We start from the raw sequence: 18999 nt of genomic DNA on the forward strand, positions 1-18999 counted from the left end.
GGAGGGGGAAGTGCAGGTGTTTGCGATTTTAATGTAGTCAAATGTATCAATCTTTTCTTTGATGGCTTCTGGATTTTGAGCCATGGTTTCTCACGCCAAGGTGTAAAGGATCCTGCCTGAATTTTCTTCTAGTATTTTTATGATTTTTATCCTTAACATAGAAATCTTTTGTCTATTTGATTTTTTTCCTAGTATATAAAGTATGAGTTATGGATCCAGATTTATCTTTATACAAATAGCTACCCATGGCCTCAGCTCCATTTATTAAAATCCCTAAGATACTACCTTTATCATTAAAACTAATTTTAAACCATTTGGGATCATAAATAGAAAAGGCACTGTAATTTGTCAGTTTTGTACAGAATGCTATTACAAGGGAAATTAGCTTTCAGGGAATGATCTATATCTTTGCATTTACTAGAGGAGAGCAAACTCTGAGTAACATAAATACAATAGAAATTTATTTTTCAAATCCTGTGGGGGCACTGATAACCACAAGGAAATTGAGGGAAGTAGGCCCAGATGGAGGGAGCGCTTGGTGAGACTTAGTGTTTACTTTACAGGTCTTCTCCCCTGTCTGCCTCCTGGAGCTAGGACTGCAGAGGGGCCCACCATGGTGCTTGCAGGCCCCCTGGCTGTCTCGCTGTTGCTGCCCAGCCTCACACTGCTGGTGTCCCACCTCTCCAACTCCCAGGATGTCCCCAGTGAGCCCAGCAGTGAGCAGCAGCTGTGCGCCCTGAGCGAGCACCCCACCGTGGCCTTTGAAGGTAAGAGCTGCTTTCTACTTGGCCCTGTCTTGCAATGGCCGTGTCCTGAGGGACTTAGGTCAGACCTTGGCAGGATGTTTCTGGCTGTCGGATGTCCTTGGGATGTTCATTAACTGCTGGGTCCCGGGGTCCTGAGACTCTTTCTCTGGTGCTGGATGTTTTAAGAAGGATGGGCAGCAATGGGCTGGAGAGGTCTAATTTTTGTCTCTCGGTAATTTATTCAGGCCCTTCATGCATGCCAACCCGGGGGAAGGGGAGTCTTTTGCTAGAAAAGGAAGTTGTGGATGCCCTGGGTGGAGGCAGCCAGGGGTTTCAGCATGACTCACGCATTAGGAGGTACCTGGAGGTCTCTGGAAAGCTTCCTTCTGCTCTAAGGGGCTGCAGGGATCCTTCTCTTTAGGGTCTTGGGAAACCTCAGTGCAAGGGCCCTGGTGACTCATAACTCCTTCTGTTTGTCAAGGGAGGGTATGAGAATGTGTTACTAAAGTGTTTCCCAAACTGTGATCTGTAAATCACTGGACATATTCCAAAGGGTCTGTAAATTCTTGATAAGAGTTTCTAAAATTAGTATATACATTCTAATACTTGCTAAAAAACAAAACACAAATACCAGAGCATCCCAGACATTCTCTCACGACCTGTTACCCAGTTTGGGTGGGTCCTGGTTGTGTTACAGTCACATTAGTACTTCATGAACCACCACCTACTTGGCAGCTCACACTGGGCTCTGCAGATGTAGTCTCAGGAGTCCCTAGGCTCTTAAGTTTGATCGACACTGGCCGGTTTCCTCCTCATAGTAACCCTGTTGGGGAGGCAGTGCAAGGAGATCGTCACTGCCTTTTACAGATGGGAAGCCTAGGCGTGGCGGGCCAGAGAGGCTTGTCAGAGCCAGTCCTCAGTGCTGGGCTCCTGACTCCACGTGCAGTGCTCTGTCCACTGCCCACTGCAGAGCGATCAGGTGCTCTACCCTCCGGTGGCCCATACGGGAGGACATGCAGAGCCCCATCCTGCAGGAGTGGGTGGGGCACAATGGAACCCGATTGGAAAAATCAACCAATGAGGCCTAGGATTTGAGGGGTGGGAGAGGCAGTATGTATGAGAGTCTGGGGGTGTTGAGGAAGGGTGGGATTCCCAGCTGTGGGCTGGTTCCTCTCAGGGAGGAAGGTTTCCAGCTGTCTTCTCGGCACTGTCTTGTTTGAGCTGGGATCCAAGGCTTTGAAGGCTTAAGTGGATTCAAGTAAATTAACAATGTCCTAAGCCTGCAAAACGCGTGCACACCCTCAGACTTCTGATGGCTCCTGGAGTGCTGGTGGCTGTCACTGAAGAGGACAGAGGGGGACAGCAGGAGCAGATTCTTAGGGCTACCCTCCTCACATTGGGGCCCCTGTGGCAGCTCCTAATGAAACATTTCCTCCCAGGGGCTTTGTTGGGGGCACTATTAGCCTGGCTGGGTCTGGGGGCAGGGACATGGAAGGGAGAGCCAGGGAATCCCTGTCCCCCGACCAGGCAGGTCTCCATGTGTGCAAATTAGATTGGGGGAGGAAGTCAGAGAGGTGGGAGATACCTTCCTTGTGTGCCTGGGGTCCTTGAGACCATTTTTGATCCTCAGGTATGAATTGAATGAATCTGACTTATCACCCCACCCTCCTACAGAATGAAGGAATGCCCTCCTCCCCTTCCGCATTCTGACAGCTTAGAGTTTTCCTATCCATTTGCCGAATTTGTATTGGGCCCTGCTTTGTGCCAGGTACAGAAGGGGATGCTGTGGGGCCTTGGAGGTGAACAAAAGTTTCCTTTGTGTACCTAATGATCTTGTATTGTTGGTTAAAAGTCACTGCCTTTGGTCCCTCAGCCCAGCTGGTACTGGTTCTGGTCTTGGACCAGGACTGGTTCTCTTGTGTTCCTACATCCCTTAGCACGGCTGAGCACACAGTAGGGACTCAGTTCACATTGGGCAAAGGACTGTGCTCTGGGATGCTGTGCTCAGGAGAAGTTGCCCTGATCAAGGACAGCACCAACCCCCGCCTCCAAGCCACCTAGGATGTTACACTTCCTTTCTGACCAATCTGTAGGCTGCCAGCTTGTAACTGTGAGTTTCCCTCTCCCCTGACACCTAACTGAGCTGTGAATAACCCCTAAAGACCCTAGAGGAGCTGCCAGTCGCAGAACCTGACTGCTGTTTTTCTGTTGTGTAAGGTTAAATTTTCTCCTGTGGGTTTCTCTTAGGGAGGGCCAAGCTGTGTTTCTCTTCAGCCTGCATTTTCTCTCATTTGCCAGTGTTACCTTTCCAGGCAGCAGGAGAAGCCAGCCTGGACTTAACACTGGCGGTGGTTAATCCACAAGGTGGGTAATTAAATTGACTATAATTAAAATCACAGGCGCGTCATGGAGAATGTCATTTTTCTCTTAAAGTCACCATCCAAAGCCTTTGTCATACACGGAGCTCAGAACGTGCTTGGTGTTTTAAAGACAGCCTTCCCTCTGGTCCCCTTGGCCTGTTTAATACAAGCAGTCTGGTTCCCTTCCCAAGGCTCCCCCAGGATCCCCGTGCTATGCCCGGCCCCTTCTGTCCCCACTTCCCCCATCCCCCTTGCCCATGTTGGTCGGGGCTATGGGAGAGGGACTGAAACTGGAAGAGGCCACCACCCTCCATGCCTCCACTCCTACCTCCCCATTTTTATCCCAGCTTCTACCATTTCCTCTTCTTTTCCCCTCCTCCCCAAGAAAGGGCCTAAGTGAAGACTGAGCTGGGAAGTCCCCAGAAGGAGTATCCACTGCAGACCCATCATGCCACCTCCTCCTTCATTCAGCTGCCTACATCTGGAATACCCTTGTTGAAAGGGAAGGAGGGAATTAAGGTGTAACCTGTTTGCTGCTGTTAGGGAGCACCCAGTCTCACAGGGACAGAGAAGACCCAGCCCTACACATACAGAAAATATTTGACCACATTCAGAGTAACAATAACATACAATGTGAATGGAATGAAAAGGATAGAGAGAATGTGGAACAAAATAAGATCAGGGTGGAGAGGCTATAATCCAGGAAGGCTTCCTGGAAGAGGAGGACCCTTGGTTTCATTTCTAAGGTAATATAATATTTATCCAGGATTTCTGAGAGGTCAGCTAAAAACCTAACCCACCAGACTCCAGATCCACTTCTTATCCTATATTGCCCAAAGACCATCGTGACTACATGACAATTCTTGCCAACCTATAATCACCTGCTGGGGGCAAAGGCATGCCCAAGGGGTTTGCTTCATTTTGCTGCAGAATTTCTTTCTTCTTCTTTTTTAAATCATGCCTATCACAGTTTTCTGAAAAACATCCAACTCGCAAAACCTTCAGTTCTCCAGGGAGCGATTAAGTGTTTGCCTGTCGTGCAGAAATGAAGGGCTGCTTTTACTCTGTAGTGGAGGGATAATGAGCAATGATTTATTTCCCTTGGATTACACACACAGTGTCTATCTCTCTCTCTCTCTCTCCCCATCCCCCCCTCCCGCCCAGAGCACCCCGGCCCTTGTGTGAGTCAGTTGCTAAGGCGCTATGGGGAGAAAGCACAGTGCCTCCCATTACCCCAGAACCTTTACCACCATCGGCATGAAAGTCCCTCTGCTCCATGGCTCTCTCCTTACTGGTGCCAATTCCCACCCATCCATGGGTCATGCATAGGCTGAGGGAGAGCTATCAGGAGGCTGTGAACCAAGAAGGGAGAAGTGTGTCTCCAGCAGGAGGGAAACAGAGAGAGTCGGCTGGCACTTTCTAAGCAGGCCCTCCCAGACCACTCCCCATCCGCCCAGAGGCTGTGAGGTCTCCTCTCTGCCCACCCAATCCCTTTGAAAGGCCTTGATTGGGAACAACCTTCCTTAGAGGTAGGGTGGACACTGACCGCCCAATCTCTGCACCTCCCCCTTCTGCAGAATCTTGTCTGAAAATCCAATTCCCCTCATACAAGGAGGGATTGAGGATTATTCATATATTCGTTCAAACACTGCTAGGTGCTGAACTGAGACTGGAGATCTAGGAAGCAAAGTCTTTCTTGGCCCCCAGGGCAAACTACCAGGCTAGACACACAGTGTGGCAGTAAAGTAGAAAACTATGGGAGCCCTTACCCCTGGCTTGAAGCAGTCAGGGAAGGCTTCTTGGAGGAAGTAGGGATGGGGGTGAACAGGAATTGTTCCATCGAGGAAGAACAGAAGCACAAAGGTTTGCAGGCTCTTGTGGGATGGACTTGGGGAAGTATGAAGTGTTTGTTTAGTGTGGCTGGGGTGGAGAGTTTAGGGAATGTAAAAGGTGAAGCATCATTCTTTCAGGGGATCAGTAAATAATCACTATGCCAGGCACTGGACTTGGGAGGACAGCGGACCAGAACCCAAGGGCCTTCGCAAGAGTTGGACTTTTCCTGGGGGTGGCTGGTAGCTGTGGATGGGTTCTGGGCTGGGGAGTGACATGACCACATTTGCATTTGAGAACAAGCGCTCTGGTTGCTTTGTGGGAAAATGACTAAAGGGGCAGGCGTGGAAACCAGGCTGGTTAGGAGGCTGTTGGCACTGCTCCAGACAAGAGCTAGTGGTGGCTTGGATGGGGTGGGATACAGTGGGAAAACAGTGGATGGATTTCAGAGGCAGTTTAGAGGTAGAACAAGCAGGATTTGCCAGTGTATACTCATGTGGCTAGTGAGGGTCTGCGGTAAGTCAAGGGTGAGTATAGATATCCCTTCATAACTGTGCAGGGAGGGTGATGCCCTCCTCTGAGCTAAGGAATGTGGCAGAACAGTGACTACAACACCCACTCCCAAGTCCCTGGGGCCACAGAGGTGGGCAGGTGGCACCAGGTCTCCTGGGTGGCACTGCCCCACTTCCCCCCGATTTTCACCCTTCTGTGGTCTGCTGCGGTGCAGTTGGGAGCCCCTGGCCCAACAGTAACCACAGTGTTGCCTCTCCCTTCACCAGATCTGCAGCCATGGGTCTCTAACTTCACCTACCCTGGAGCCCGGGATTTCTCCCAGCTCGCCTTGGACCCCTCCAGGAACCAGCTCATTGTGGGAGCCAGGTAACAAGGGGCAGAAGGGTGGGGGCCGGAAGTGCAGGGGCTTGGAGCTGGGTGGAGAGAATAGTATTCAGGATGAACTCACCTGGGCAGACCCATGTGCTGGGCCCCATCCTCTCTCCTGGGCCCCCTCCATGTGGATGTCTGTCCCCCACAGAAGGAAGCGTGTTTTGGCTGGGTGGGGGTGGGGGTGACTCTTGACTTCGCAATCTCAGCCAGCTGCAGGCCTCTGTGGTTGGCAGTTAGTGAGGGCAGGGATGCCTGCTGACCACCTCCTGCCCGGTCCCTGCCTGGTCCCTGCTCGGCTGCCAGAATGGCTTTCTGGGCCAGTTCCCTGGGAGCTCCATGCAGAGAAGGTGCCCAGGAGCCCCCTGCCGGTCAGCCGGCGGCCTGCACCTGGGACGGCTGGGTAGGGGTAGAACCTTTCCCGAAGGACCTCACCTGCCTGTGGCCTGACTTCTTAGTCCACTGTTCAGATCCAATATCCAACAGACAGTACTCTCCGGGGGAACCTGTGGAGACTTTCAGGGTGGACTAGGAGGAGCTCATTCCTCATGAAACCACAGACCACTGGCTCTGGTAGGGAGGGGGCTTAGGAGAGGGCTGATTCCAGAGGGTCTCACGGTGCAGTCCCTGGCCCAGCAGCACCTGAGAATGTGTTGGAAATGCAGATTCTTGGGTCTTTCTCAGACCTCTTGAGTCAGAAACTCTGGGAAGAAGCAACCTGTGTTTTAGCAACCCTTCCAGGTGGCCTGATCACACTCAAGTTTGAGAATCTCTGGTGTCATCCAACCATCCTCATTTAAAACAGGCGGTAGCAGAGGCCCTGAGAGGGGAAGGTGACCTTCCCAGCATCACATAGCATGGTGACAACAGGGTGTGGGGACTAGAGCCAGGTCTCCTTAACCCAGGCCTAGAGTTTCTCTGCAGGTCTGTCTGTGTCATCGCCTGGGACTGCACTATTTTTCAGCTCTGCAGCCCAGAAGTTCTGGCTCAGTGGGTGTGGGGTTGGGGAGAGGGTGGCCACTGGGTTGGGCACTTCTGGGCCACGCTGTAGCTGACCATCCTTGCCCTGGAGCTTTCCTTAGTGTCTCCACCCCTTCATTTGCTGTATGAAAATGAGGCAAGTCAGAAACAGAGCTCTGGATTAGGTATGGATGATCTGGGTTCCTGTCCTGGGGGATCTTGACCTTGGAGCCTCAGTTTCCTCATCTGTAAAGTCTGGGTTACTGTCTCTGTGCCACCAATCTTACAGGGCTGCTGTGAAGCTGGGCCTGAAAGCATTTTCCTTTTAATTTTTTAATTTTTAAATTAACTATTTTGTCTTATGGTAGGACATTCAAAAGGTACAAAGGAGTATATGGTGAAAAGCAGGGCCACCCCCTCAAACAAGCAGGACCCCCAACTGAAGGTGCACCCAGTGGTGAGATTCTTGACTGTCCCCCCAGAGGGAGTCTGTCCATATGCAAGTATACAAGAGGATGGACTTTATTTTCCCAGCAAAGAGAGTAGTTGTTTTACTCTCTATTTTGAGATGATTGTAGATTTACCTACAGTTGTAAGAAATAATAGAGAGAGATCCCATATACCTTTCACCCAGTTTCCCCCAAGGCTAACATCTTGCATTACTGTAGGACAACATTACAATCAGGAAACTGGCCTTGATGTGATCCTTCAACCTAATTCTGATTTCTCCCGTTTTACATGTGTACTTTAACAAACCTAGATGGTAGCATCCGAAGATTCTGCTCTGAGCCTTGTGAAAGCATTTCGAAAGCTGCCATTTATTCTGCAATGGCCATGTGCCAGGCATGTGCTATATATGTAGTAAGTCAGTTATTGCATGTAGTAAATGTAGTAAATCACACATGTGTTTAATCTAATACATGTAGTAAATGATGCCTGCAATAAATCATTGAATCTTCATGAGTGGCTGAACCCAGGAAGTGGGTTCTATGTACCCCCATTTTATGGACCAGGAAACGGAAGCTTGGAGAGGTTAGGTTACCCTGTGACTGTGGTCACACTGTTCTTCCTGATCTTCTCTGCGGCTTCCCCAGAAGGTGTTTATGTTTTCTCTCTGGAGGCTTCCCACACACAGATGGAGGGACACTTTTTCCTGCATCCTTGAGCCTGGCTATGCCCTCAGATGGACGGGAAAATCAATTCTAGACCTGGTCCCTCAGGCTTCTTAGAACCAACGTAGTGGGTCCTTGGCCACTTTCTTTTCCTGTCTCCAGCTCATTTTCCTTCCTCCTTTTCTTCTGCCTGATATTGTCTTCCCTTCTTCTTGACCCCTGGACCTCTGGAATTCAGGCTAGGGAAATTTTATATTCATTTATAACCCTCCTTGTTCCACAAGGGATTTAGGGTGGGTCAGGCTACAGAGATTTCTCTCTGTTCTCATATTCCAGCTCCCAGGAGAGCTGACTGCAATGTTGTGATGAATGATTTTTGATGGGATAAAAATGAATAAAGTGATGCAATGTTTCCCCTAATTTGTTAAAGCTGTGAGCAGATGCCTGTGTTACCTGAGCAGGCAGCTGGGGCACAGCCATAAGCTGGAGCTCATCTGTTCCCAGCCCAGGAGGGTGGGACGGGGAGAGCTCTGCTAAGGACTTGGGGAGGGAGTTGGGGAAGGACAGCAGAGGCCTGGAGCCAAGGTCACCCAGGAGGCCCCCCCAGCCCCAGGACAGCAAAGAAGCTGAGTGGGACCTGGGCCTGGAGCCAGAGCTGGGAAAGAAGCCTCTCGGCCTGCGGCGTCTCCTTCCGGCTCTGGATTCCTTCAACACGGGCCCCTCTTTCTCTTTCTGGCCCACTCCACAGCCTTTCCCCTCATTTCCCTCCTCAGCTGAGGTAGGCCAGAACTTTCTAAAGTCTTTATTCCTAAAAAGTTTAGGAAGCGAAATAGGAATAGCCAAAAGAAGACAGAAGAACCAAAGCAAGAAAATTGTTGGGGAAACTAAGACTTTACATCTGTTCAACATGAACAGAACCTTTTAATGTGCATCACACCATTCCTCTGTCTCCACAGTCCTGTGAAATAAGAAAGACAGCCATTCACTTCCCCATTGTACAGATGCAGGCACTGAGGCTCTCAGAAGGTGGCAGGTGGCTGAGCTGGAATTCTCCCTGCCTGTGCACAGTGGCCTTCTGGCTCCAGCATCCATGCAAAGAAATTGCAGCAGTGGCTGACACTTATGGTACTCAAAAAGTGTCTGATATCATTATTACTAGTAGTATCCTCTTTATTACTGAAGGTGAAAATGGCTTGAGGTAGGTGAGCCTGGAAGCCCTGTGCAGGCTGGACTGTGGGGAGAAGGATGGTGAGGTGGTGGATGGGGTCATTTGGGCTAGAGGAGAGAGGGTGGTCCAGAGAGGTGGCCACAGAAAGGTCAGACCCGGAGTCACTGACTGCTGGAGAGACTGCAGGAGATGAACAAACAAACCGGACTCAGGACCCTGGGACGTGGAGCCAGGAGAGATGGCTGGCCTGTGTGAGGAGGGGTGGGTCAGGGTGGCGGGCTGGGGTAGGAGGAAGCTGGCTGTCTACATCCCTGTAAGAGTGCTGTGAGGCTTTATGTTTAACAGCCTCCATGTTTGGAAAAGGTGGGGTCAAGGGGTTCCTCCCTGGGCCAGCTGAGTTGGCTGGGAGCAGAGACAACATGGGACTTGGAGGAAAGTCTGGGTTTCAATCCTGACTCCTTCACTTACTATCTTGGTGACTTGGGCCATTTACCCACCTTGCTTCATCATCTGTAACATGAAGATTCCTGGATGTCCTCCCAGGGTTGTGTGAAGATTAAGTGAGCAAATGGAGGTAAAGCTCTCCTTGGGGATTGGCCCTAGGCAATCAGCACCCAGTCCTGGCATCCCAGGAGGCCCGAGCCAGGAAGCTGCTCCCTGGGTCCTGCCTGCAGAACCAGCGTCACTTAGGATGTCTGTTTCCATTTTCACAGGAACTACCTCTTCAGACTCAGCCTTGCCAATGTCTCTCTTCTTCAGGTACGATTGCTTTCTTCCCTTCCCTTCCTGTAATTTCCCCTATTCCAGAGCCCAAGGCAGGGCAACACAAGTGGCGCCATTCAGAATTCAGCCACTAAAGTTGAAAACAGGAGCCACTTGTTCTTTTCACTGGCCATGGACTCAGACCCTAGCTATCAGGGTCACTGCAGGGAATGTATGTGGAGGCGGGGTGTGGCTCACATAAACACAGAGGCATACAGGGCTCTTGCATCATGCAGCAAGGCTGCTAATGAGGAAGGGAGGAAAAGAACACCAGGCTGGGGTGACCAACTGTCCCTGACTGAGAATGCAGAACTTCCAGTGCAAAAACTGGGACAATACAGGGCAAACTGGATTGGTTGGTTATTGTAGGTCCCCAACCTGGATCCACCGGAGGGTCTCTGAGTTCAGGCCTCCATGGAAAGAGTGTTCCTAGTTCCTTTCCTAGCCCAGTCTGAAGGATCCCATGCTCACTCAGCATTTTCTCTGAGCTGTGATTGATTTATTATCTTCTGCCAGGAAGGACTTCCCAAGCATAATTCCCTAAGTGCTCTGAGAGGCGTTTTAATGGGACTCCTTGATCCAGAACATTTATCCCAGATTGAGAAACAGATGCCAAACCATCTTTGCAGAGGCTGAATATTGTAAAGAAAGGAAGGCCATCTCTTCTTCTTCAATGAGGGGAGAGCCTCAATTCTCATGTCTAGGAGACATGTTCTGGTCTCCCAATGATTAAGCATTGATTGAGCACTTACTGTGTACCAGAACTCAGCTAGGGGCCACGGGACTATAAGAAATGCAGAGTCTCTGGCCTTCAGGAAAATATGATGAGTGACTAACCTAATCAGAAGTTAGAACTTAATCCTGTGCTGGGCTGTTTGGTATGGAGTTTCGCTGCCACAGGGGAGACCTTCTTGGGAAGCTGGTATGACATTCTGGCCACACCTGGGTCCACACACCCAGGGGCGTTGCAGCTCTTGGCTGGTTGCTAGAGGGGAGGTATAAGGAAGCAGAAAATGTGTGCCCATTGGAAGGGAAGGGTTGGGAGGAACTAAGGCAAATTGAAAGAAAATGCCATTCATTTGTCCATCTGTCCATCTATCTGTCCATCTGTCCTTCTATCCATACCTTTACTAGCCAGCCTGCCCATCCATCCATCCATCAATTCACCCACCCAATAAACATTTGTTGAATAACTACCGAAGGCCAGTCTCATCCTAGGCATGGTACAAGGCATTTGAGTTCCAAAGTGAATCAGGCTTGGTACCTTGCCGCAAGGAATATGCACATAAGAGATCACATAGGATTCCCTTGAGGGGCTGTGCAGCGTATTCCTGGGATCTGGGCTGGAGCGAGGCAGGGGATGTTCCCCAGAAGCAGCATCTTGTGGCCCGTCAGCTCAGTCACAGGCAGCCAGTCCAGAGCCTAGTTTCCAACTGGCAGGAAAGTAAGCCAAGATGCCAAACTCAGCAGGTCGGGGCCTGGGGGAAGCCAGTGCAGAGGAGGTTCAAAGTGGGCGGGAGGAAGTGGACCCAGGGGGCCCACCCTGAGCTCCAGGCAGCTGGCTTTTTATTTGCTTCCTGTGGTGTGCAGATGAAGGCCTTCTGGGAGTGTAATGTGGCTGAAGGGAGGAAGAGAAACAGATACACAGAAATAAAAGCAAGGCTGTTAAGACTCTGCGCTTGGCTGGGCGCGGTGGCTCAAGCCTGTAATCCCAGCACTTTGGGAGGCCGAGACGGGCGGATCACGAGGTCAGGAGATCGAGACCATCCTGGCTAACACGGTGAAACCCCGTCTCTACTAAAAAAATACAAAAAACTAGCCGGGCGAGGTGGCGGGCGCCTGTAGTCCCAGCTACTCCGGAGGCTGAGGCAGGAGAATGGCGTAAACCCGGGAGGCGGAGCTTGCAGTGAGCTGAGATCCGTCCACTGCACTCCAGCCCGGCGAAAGAGCAAGACTCCGTCTCAAAAAAAAAAAAAAAAAAGACTCTGCGCTTGATGACTGAATTCTGGGGTTTGGTTCATCCAGGTCAGTGTTGACCCTGGTGTCAGCCTGGGGCAGGTATCTTATAGCAGCCCATAGCTCAGGCTTGGAGCAGGGTCTCAGCTCCAAGGGCATTCCCTGAAGGGCCCTACAGACAAGCCCCCAAAGTGCCAGGAACTGGCTTGACCACCTTTCCCAGAGTGTCTCTTAGGGGCCTGACCTCAGTATTTCAGACTGGATTCACCGTGACAGAACTAAGGAAATAAATACATTTTATGTCCACATTCCCACCCTGGTGTGTGCCATCTGTCCACAGAGGGGAGAGAACAAGCAAGAGGTTGGGGCGGGCCGTCCAGTGTCCCCTGGAGCAGACCTTGGCCTCTGGTCTTCAGTGCCGGGTCCTCCTGTCTGTTGTCTGGCCTGGTGAGGAAGCCCCGACTTGTAACTCTCAAAGCCTGACTTCAGGGGCTGTCCTGCCAGTGCCCTCTCTGGGGGCTTTGGGTCCCTGGTTATAAGCTTTCAGTTCTCAGTGTCTGCTGTCACCAGCAACCAAGTGCTAAAAATGATCTGCACCACTTCGCTGACAGGGGCGGCTGGGCCAGGGTCCCCCAGCCCAGCTTCCTCTACTCTCCCTGTGGCCTGGGTCTACGCTTGGGTTAAAACTCTCCATTAAGGAGCCAACTGATTCTCCCACTTGGCCCCAGGGCATGATTTAAGCAAACTTAAAACTCAGTGCTTTATTGATAGCTTAAATAATTAACATTCCGTAAAGAAAAATCTAAATGTAAACAGTTTTTGCAAACCAGTATCCATTAAGGGACTTCTAAGTACCTAACCCCTATTAAACAATTTATGTAAACCACTCTTCCTTAAAGAAAATTGAATGCCCAGCTCCTTCCCAATCCTCCAAGCTCTGAAGTAGGGAAGAGGTGCAGCTGGAGCAGATGGGGCAGTATGTGTGTTGGGGATGGAGGAGTAGGGGGAAATCAAATCAGCTCACCTGTATGGTTATTTATCAGTCTAACTTAATAAACTGGTACCGGGAAAGAAAAGGAGGCCAGTGATCGACAGCGTCCCCTGGCTGCTGAGAGGACCAGCATGATAAGCTGTCTTGGAGTTGGCAATTAGGAGCTCGTGAGCGACCTTTGCCAGAACAGTTCCATGGGACGACCTGGCTGGAGGCCTAATTGCAACAGATTTATGATCTTGGTTTGCCAGATATCCTGCAAGGCAGAAACGAGGACTGTTCTGCACATATGCATCAGGATGCATAATGGGGCTTTGTTCGGGCCTGGGCAGACATAGAGGGCAATGCCTGAGCTCTCTTCCAGTTTATCTCCACGTCCTCCAAGCTCAAATCTGGCAGCCCTGGAGTGGTTTGAAGTTTAAACTCCACTAAGCAGTGGACTTAATGCTCCAAAAATGTGTTGACACTCAGCCGTTGTCCCTGGCCTCCAAGTGTCTATGGGAGTTGCTGAATTTACAGGGAGATGATCCACGTCCCTGAGTGTTGCCTGCTTCCTCTCACAGCATGAAAACCACAGAGCTACTGTTACTAGAGATCATCCTGGAATTTCTGGGACAGCCCTTGTTTAAAGCACTCTGTTCCAGATTGATCAGACACATCTCTCTCCACCCCTTCACAAAACTCCACTAAAAAGAGTGAGAAATTTTAAAGTGTGCACATTCACAACAACAGAGAGAATGAAAAAGATGTCAGTGAAGAAGAGATTATGCATTCTGGGGCAATGGAAAGTGGACAGAGGCTGGGCACAGTGGCTCACGCCTGTAATCCCAGCACTCTGGGAGCCTGAGGCGGGCAGATCACCTGAGGTTAGTAGTTCAAGACCAGCCTGGCCAACATGGTAAAACCCCATCTCTACAAAAATTAGCTGGGCATGGTGGTGGGTACCTGTAATCCCTGCTACTCAGGAGGCTGAGGCTACTCGGGAATCACTTGAACCCGAGAGGTGGAGGTTGCAGTGAGCAGGGATGGCACCACTGCACCCCAGACTGGGCAACAAAGCGAGACGCTGTCAAAAAGAAAGAAAGAAAGAAGGAAGGGAGGGAGGGAGGGAGGGAGGGGAAAAAAAGAAAGAAGAAAGAGAGAAAGATAGAAGAAAGAAAGAAAGAAAGAAAGAAAGGAAGGAAGGAAGGAAAGAAAGAAAGAAAGAAAGAAAGAAAGAAAGAAAGAAAGAAAAGAAAAGAAAGAGAGAGAGAGAAAAGGAAGAAAAGGAGGAAAGAAAAGTGGATAGAGCAGATTGGCTTGCAGAGGGGAGGCAGTGGACAGGCAGCTGACTCCTCAGAAGGGCCCCAAAATTGGATGTTCCATATTGTGTGATGTGAGGATGAGGTACAAGGATAAAAGGGAGGATTGATTGAAATTCTCTAAATTAAAGGGTTGGGACCCAGGTCTCCTATCCCATCCCGAACAGCAATCCCTTCTTCCATCTTCTCCCTGCCTCCAAGAAAGGAAACCAAGACCCTTTCTCCAAACATTCAACTGGAAACGCCCTATATTTAGAGACTCCTAAAGGGCACTGATGGGGTGTGATCAAACGAAAGTCTACTTCCTCCTCCCACCCCCTGCTCCCCCAGCCCCACTTCCAGGCAGGAGACTGAGGGAGTCTTTGCTGGAAAAACTCAATGACCCCAGAGACCAGACTTTTAGAATATGATATGAGGGTCTCCCAGTGAAAAAGGCTCCTCACCCAGCACCCTAGGAGAAGCCCACCAGTCTCTATGAGCCCTCCCATGGAGTTTCCAGTGAGCTGCTTAGTACTTTACTCTTAAGGCAAACAAACAAAGATGCTTTTTTATCATGTAATTTCATACACACACAAAAGCAAAGAGAATTGTACATGAACCCTGTGTACTCAATAGCACTTAAAAGCTTTAACAATTATCAGCTCATGGTCAATCATCTTTCATCTACATATATCCCCCCACGTCCCTGTCCTGAAGCAAATCTCAGATATATCATAATATCCATAAATATTTCAGTATACATTTCTAAAAAATAGGGATTTTTTCTTTTTTTTTTTGAGGTGGGTCTGACTCTGTCACTAAGGCTAGTGGCACAGTCATTACTCACTGCAACCTCCAACTCCTGGCCTCAAGCTGTCCTCCTGCCTCAGCCTCCCAAAGTGCTGCAATTACAGGTGTAAGCCACCATACCAGGCTGGGATTCTTTTTATGTAAGTGGCCCAAAGTTAAAACTTCATATCACTAAATGTCCAGTTAATGTTTACATTTCCCTACTTATAAAAGTTTAAAATAATTTCAGTTATTTGAATCAGGATTCAAATATGCTGCAATTTGTTGCTATGTCTCTTTAAAACAATATTTCTCTCTGTGCAGTTTTTTATTGAAGAAGCCTGGTCACCTGTCCTAGAGAGTTTCCCACAGCCTGGATTTTGCTGATTGTAATGCAGGTGGCATGACTGAACATGTTGCTCTCTTCCCTGTATCACCTGTACATTGATTGTTAGAGCTAAAAACTCCATTCAATTTAGATTCTGGCAAGATTTCTTCATAGGTGTTCTTGTGTTCTTTCTTTAGGAGGTACACAGTGTCTGATTTTCTCTCTTTTGATGTTAGTAACCAATGATGATCTGTTTCTAGATCCCTTAATTCTTTAGGTATTACAATCAATTACCTGGGCTACTTTTATAAAAACAAACTTTTTGGGCCGGGCGCAGTGACTCACGCCTATAATCCCAGCACTTTGGGAGACCAAGACGGGTGGATCACCTGAGGCCAGGAGTTCGAGACCAGCTGGGCCAGCATGGTGAAACCCTGTCTCTACTAAAAATACAAAATTAGCTGAGTGTGGTGGCACACACCTGTAATCCCAGCTACTCAGGAGGCTCAGGCAGGAGAATCACTGGGAGGCGGAGGATGCAGTGAACTGAAATCACACCATTGCACTCCAGCCTGAGCAACAAGAGTGAAACTCTGTCTCAAAAAAAAAAAAAAAAAAAGAAAGGAAAAACACCTTTTCTTCATCTACTACATGATGACCCAGTGAATAGTCATATAGGAAAGGCAGGATAAATATTTGATATTCCATCTTTATTTACCAGTTTTCAAATAATGAGCTGGTTTGCTAGTATCTTTCAATGGTGATCAATTAATTTGTCTTTTATTATCATGTTCACCACAGACTGGTGGATATAAACATTGTTGATGTCTTTCAATCCATTGCAGTTATCTTTCATGATTACCCCATCTTTCACCAGCAGGGACCTCTTCATGTTGACTCCCAGGTTCCTTTAGACCCACCCTAGTCATCTTTGACTACATCCTTGGTATCTGATGTGACAGAAAGTTCCAGCCTTACCTTGTGCATTTGTTGCCCCAGATCTGGAATCAGCCATTTCTCCAAGAAGCCCTGGTTCCTTTCTGGGGGAAATGGTTAGTAATTTATTTTTAGGTATGAACAAATAGCCAGAAATCACCAGACACTTGAGGAAAGCCTCTAAAGTGAAAGAGAAGGCCAAAACAAGCAAATGGAATGAGAAATACTGTCAGAAACAGAAACAATGAGAGAAATAATAATAATAAAAAAAATTTGGCTGGGCAGGGTGGCTCATGCCTGTAATCCCAGCACTTTGGGAGGCCAAGGTGGGTGGATCATCTGAGGTCAGCAGTTCAACACCAGCCTGGCCAACATGGCGAAATCCCGTCTCTACTAAAAATACAAAAAATTAGCTGGGTGTGGTGGGGCATGCCTATAATCCCAGCTACTCAGGTGGCTGAGGCAGGAGAATCGCTTGAACCTGGGAGGCAGAGGTTGCAGTGAGCAGAGATCGTGTCACTACACTCCAGCCTGGGCAACAGAGCAAAAGTCTGTCTCAAAAAAAAAAAAAAATTCGATTAATAATAAACAGCCAATTAGTATCTTCTGAGATATGCAAAGTATTTTATTTATAAAACAATAAACTTAAAATATGGAAATTTAAAATGTGATTGGGAAAATAAACATTGAATTGAAGGATTAGAAAATAATGTTGAAGAAAAACCTACCAGAACAACAAAAAACAAGAAATGAAACGTAGGAGAGAAATATCATAAAACTAGAGGATCAATGCACAAAGGCCAACAGTGGATTGGAATATTAAGAGTTCCCAAAAGAAAATAGAAGAAAAGGTGAGGAAGAAATTAAGGATGAACTAACATAAGAAAATTCACCAAAACAGAGAATGAGTCTTCAATGCTAAAAGGTTGACTGAGTTCCCAAAAGCGACCCATCCTAAGGCACATCAGTGTGAAATTCAGGACACTGTTATTAAGGAGAAGATCCTAAAAGTGTCTGGAGCCTAAAGAAAAACAGAAAAAGAAAATGTCGTCAGACTCCTCAATAGCAACGCTGGAACTTAGAAGACAACAGAGGAATAAATGCCTTTAAAATTCCAAGTGAAAGTTATTTTCAATCTAGAATTTGGTATCAAAACTACCAATCAAGTATGAAGACAGAATAAATCAGACATGCAAGAATTTGAAAAACTGATCTACCATGTTCCTTTTCCTAGGAAGATACTGGAGATGTGTTCCACCAAAATAAGCGAATAAATCAAGAAAGAGGGAAAGATGGGATTCAGAAAGCAGGAGAGGAAAGAAGGTAAGTCCCAGGCTAACAGTCAAGCAGGAGGCCTCAAGAGCAGCCAGAACACTGAGCAGGAGGATGGAGGTTGGTGGATGAGGAAGAGGATGGGAACTTGCAGATTATCTGAATCATTTGTGCATGCAGTAAGAAAATCATATTGAGGCCAGCATGGTGGCTTACACCTGTAATCCCAGCACTTTGGGAGGCCGAGGGGAGCAGATGACTTGAGACCAAGAGTATGAGACAAGTCTGGGCAATATAGCAAGACCCTGTGTGTACAGATAATTTTAAAAACTAGCCGAGTGTGGTGGTGTGCACCTGTGTTCCCACCTACTTGGAAGGCTGAGGCAAGAGGATCACCTGAGCTCAGTGTTAGGTTTTAAAGAAAGACACACACATAGCAAGAGGGTGGCTCAACAGCAAATGCAAGCTTTATGTCCAGCATAAAACCTATAGAAGTGGGAAACTAGCCTAATGCCAGAGCCCACCGCTGCCTACAGGCTGGGGGTACTTGCAGGTGTGGGCAGGAGGGGTCTGGGCAGTATGGCTTGCTGCCCGGCGGGATATTGATAAGATGTTCCCATGATGAGGCGGTTCTGGCCCTTATTCCCGTGGAATGTCATCACGGTGTTCCTTGGACCTTTGCCCAGTGAGATATGACAGGGATGTTTCTTTAGTTGGGCCTTTGTTTACCTTGTGGTCAGGTGGTTAGGAAGGATGTTTCTCACAGCCCGAATGCCTGGGAAATGTTTCACTTTGACCAAGGTTTGCGAAATAGTGGGGAAGCTTAAAATGGTGCAGTTTGGACTAACATCCGGGAGGTCGAGGCCACAGTGAGCCATGATTGTGTCACTGTACTGCAGCCTGGGCGACAGAGTAACACCTTGTCTCCAAAAAACTAAAAAAAAAAAAAAAAATCATATTGAGAGGGATGTGTAAGACCTGTTGGACACTTGGGGAAAATTGGTGACAGGTACACACAAAACAAGCAAATGGAGACAATCGAGACAATTATTCAGTCCAGGAAAAACAAAACGTTGTTCAAAAAAGGAAACCTTATCAGCATACGAATATTTCATTGATTCTCACTCACATGCACATGTTTTCACATTTCAATGAGTCTGAAATCGGGACATGTCTTTCAGTCAAAAACATCTGACAGTCACTATCAGCCAGGTGCAGTCTTGATGTTGTCATGCCCGTGCAGGTGTGAACTTAGTCATTTTTTCTGGTGTTCTGACCAGACAACAGCAAACCCTCGACGTTTCAGTCCACAAACCACTTTAGGATCACACAAGGGAAGAATGTGAGTCCTGGTTTGTCAGAAAACCTGTGGGCATCTTTTGGTATGGCGCCCATTCTGTAAGCATCCAAACTTGAAGGATGAGGTCAGTGGTATGGAAGAAAATTGTGGAGACCAGAGTGGAATGCTCTGTAAGAATTACTGTAACACTGACACCTAGGTAGTTCAAAGAATGGTTCTCTAAACAGACAAACAACAAAAATGAGCACTGACAACTCTAAAAAGTGATTCAGAAGAGATGAACGCTCAATTCAAAGGTTTAAGGATACTCAGTTTTGCGTATATTTT

At 48.3% G+C, this 18999-nt stretch overlaps 1 protein-coding gene across 4 annotated transcripts in view; it reads left to right on the forward strand.

Moving 5' to 3' along the window:
- Positions 1–18999, forward strand: part of SEMA5B (semaphorin 5B) — a 121339-nt gene that overhangs the window by 80286 nt on the left and 22054 nt on the right. For all 4 annotated transcript variants that reach the window (XM_033211011.1, XM_033211012.1, XM_033211014.1 and 1 more), the window contains 3 exons: positions 564–767; positions 5716–5815; positions 9772–9817. In XM_033211011.1, the coding sequence (XP_033066902.1) occupies positions 614–767; positions 5716–5815; positions 9772–9817 (300 nt within the window). In that variant the 5' untranslated portion in view covers positions 564–613. The remainder of the gene's footprint in view (positions 1–563; positions 768–5715; positions 5816–9771; positions 9818–18999) is intronic.

Source organism: Trachypithecus francoisi, unplaced genomic scaffold (genome assembly GCF_009764315.1).
Source record: "Trachypithecus francoisi isolate TF-2019V2 unplaced genomic scaffold, Tfra_2.0 Lachesis_group0, whole genome shotgun sequence".
In the NCBI taxonomy this organism is placed as follows: domain Eukaryota; kingdom Metazoa; phylum Chordata; class Mammalia; order Primates; family Cercopithecidae; genus Trachypithecus; species Trachypithecus francoisi.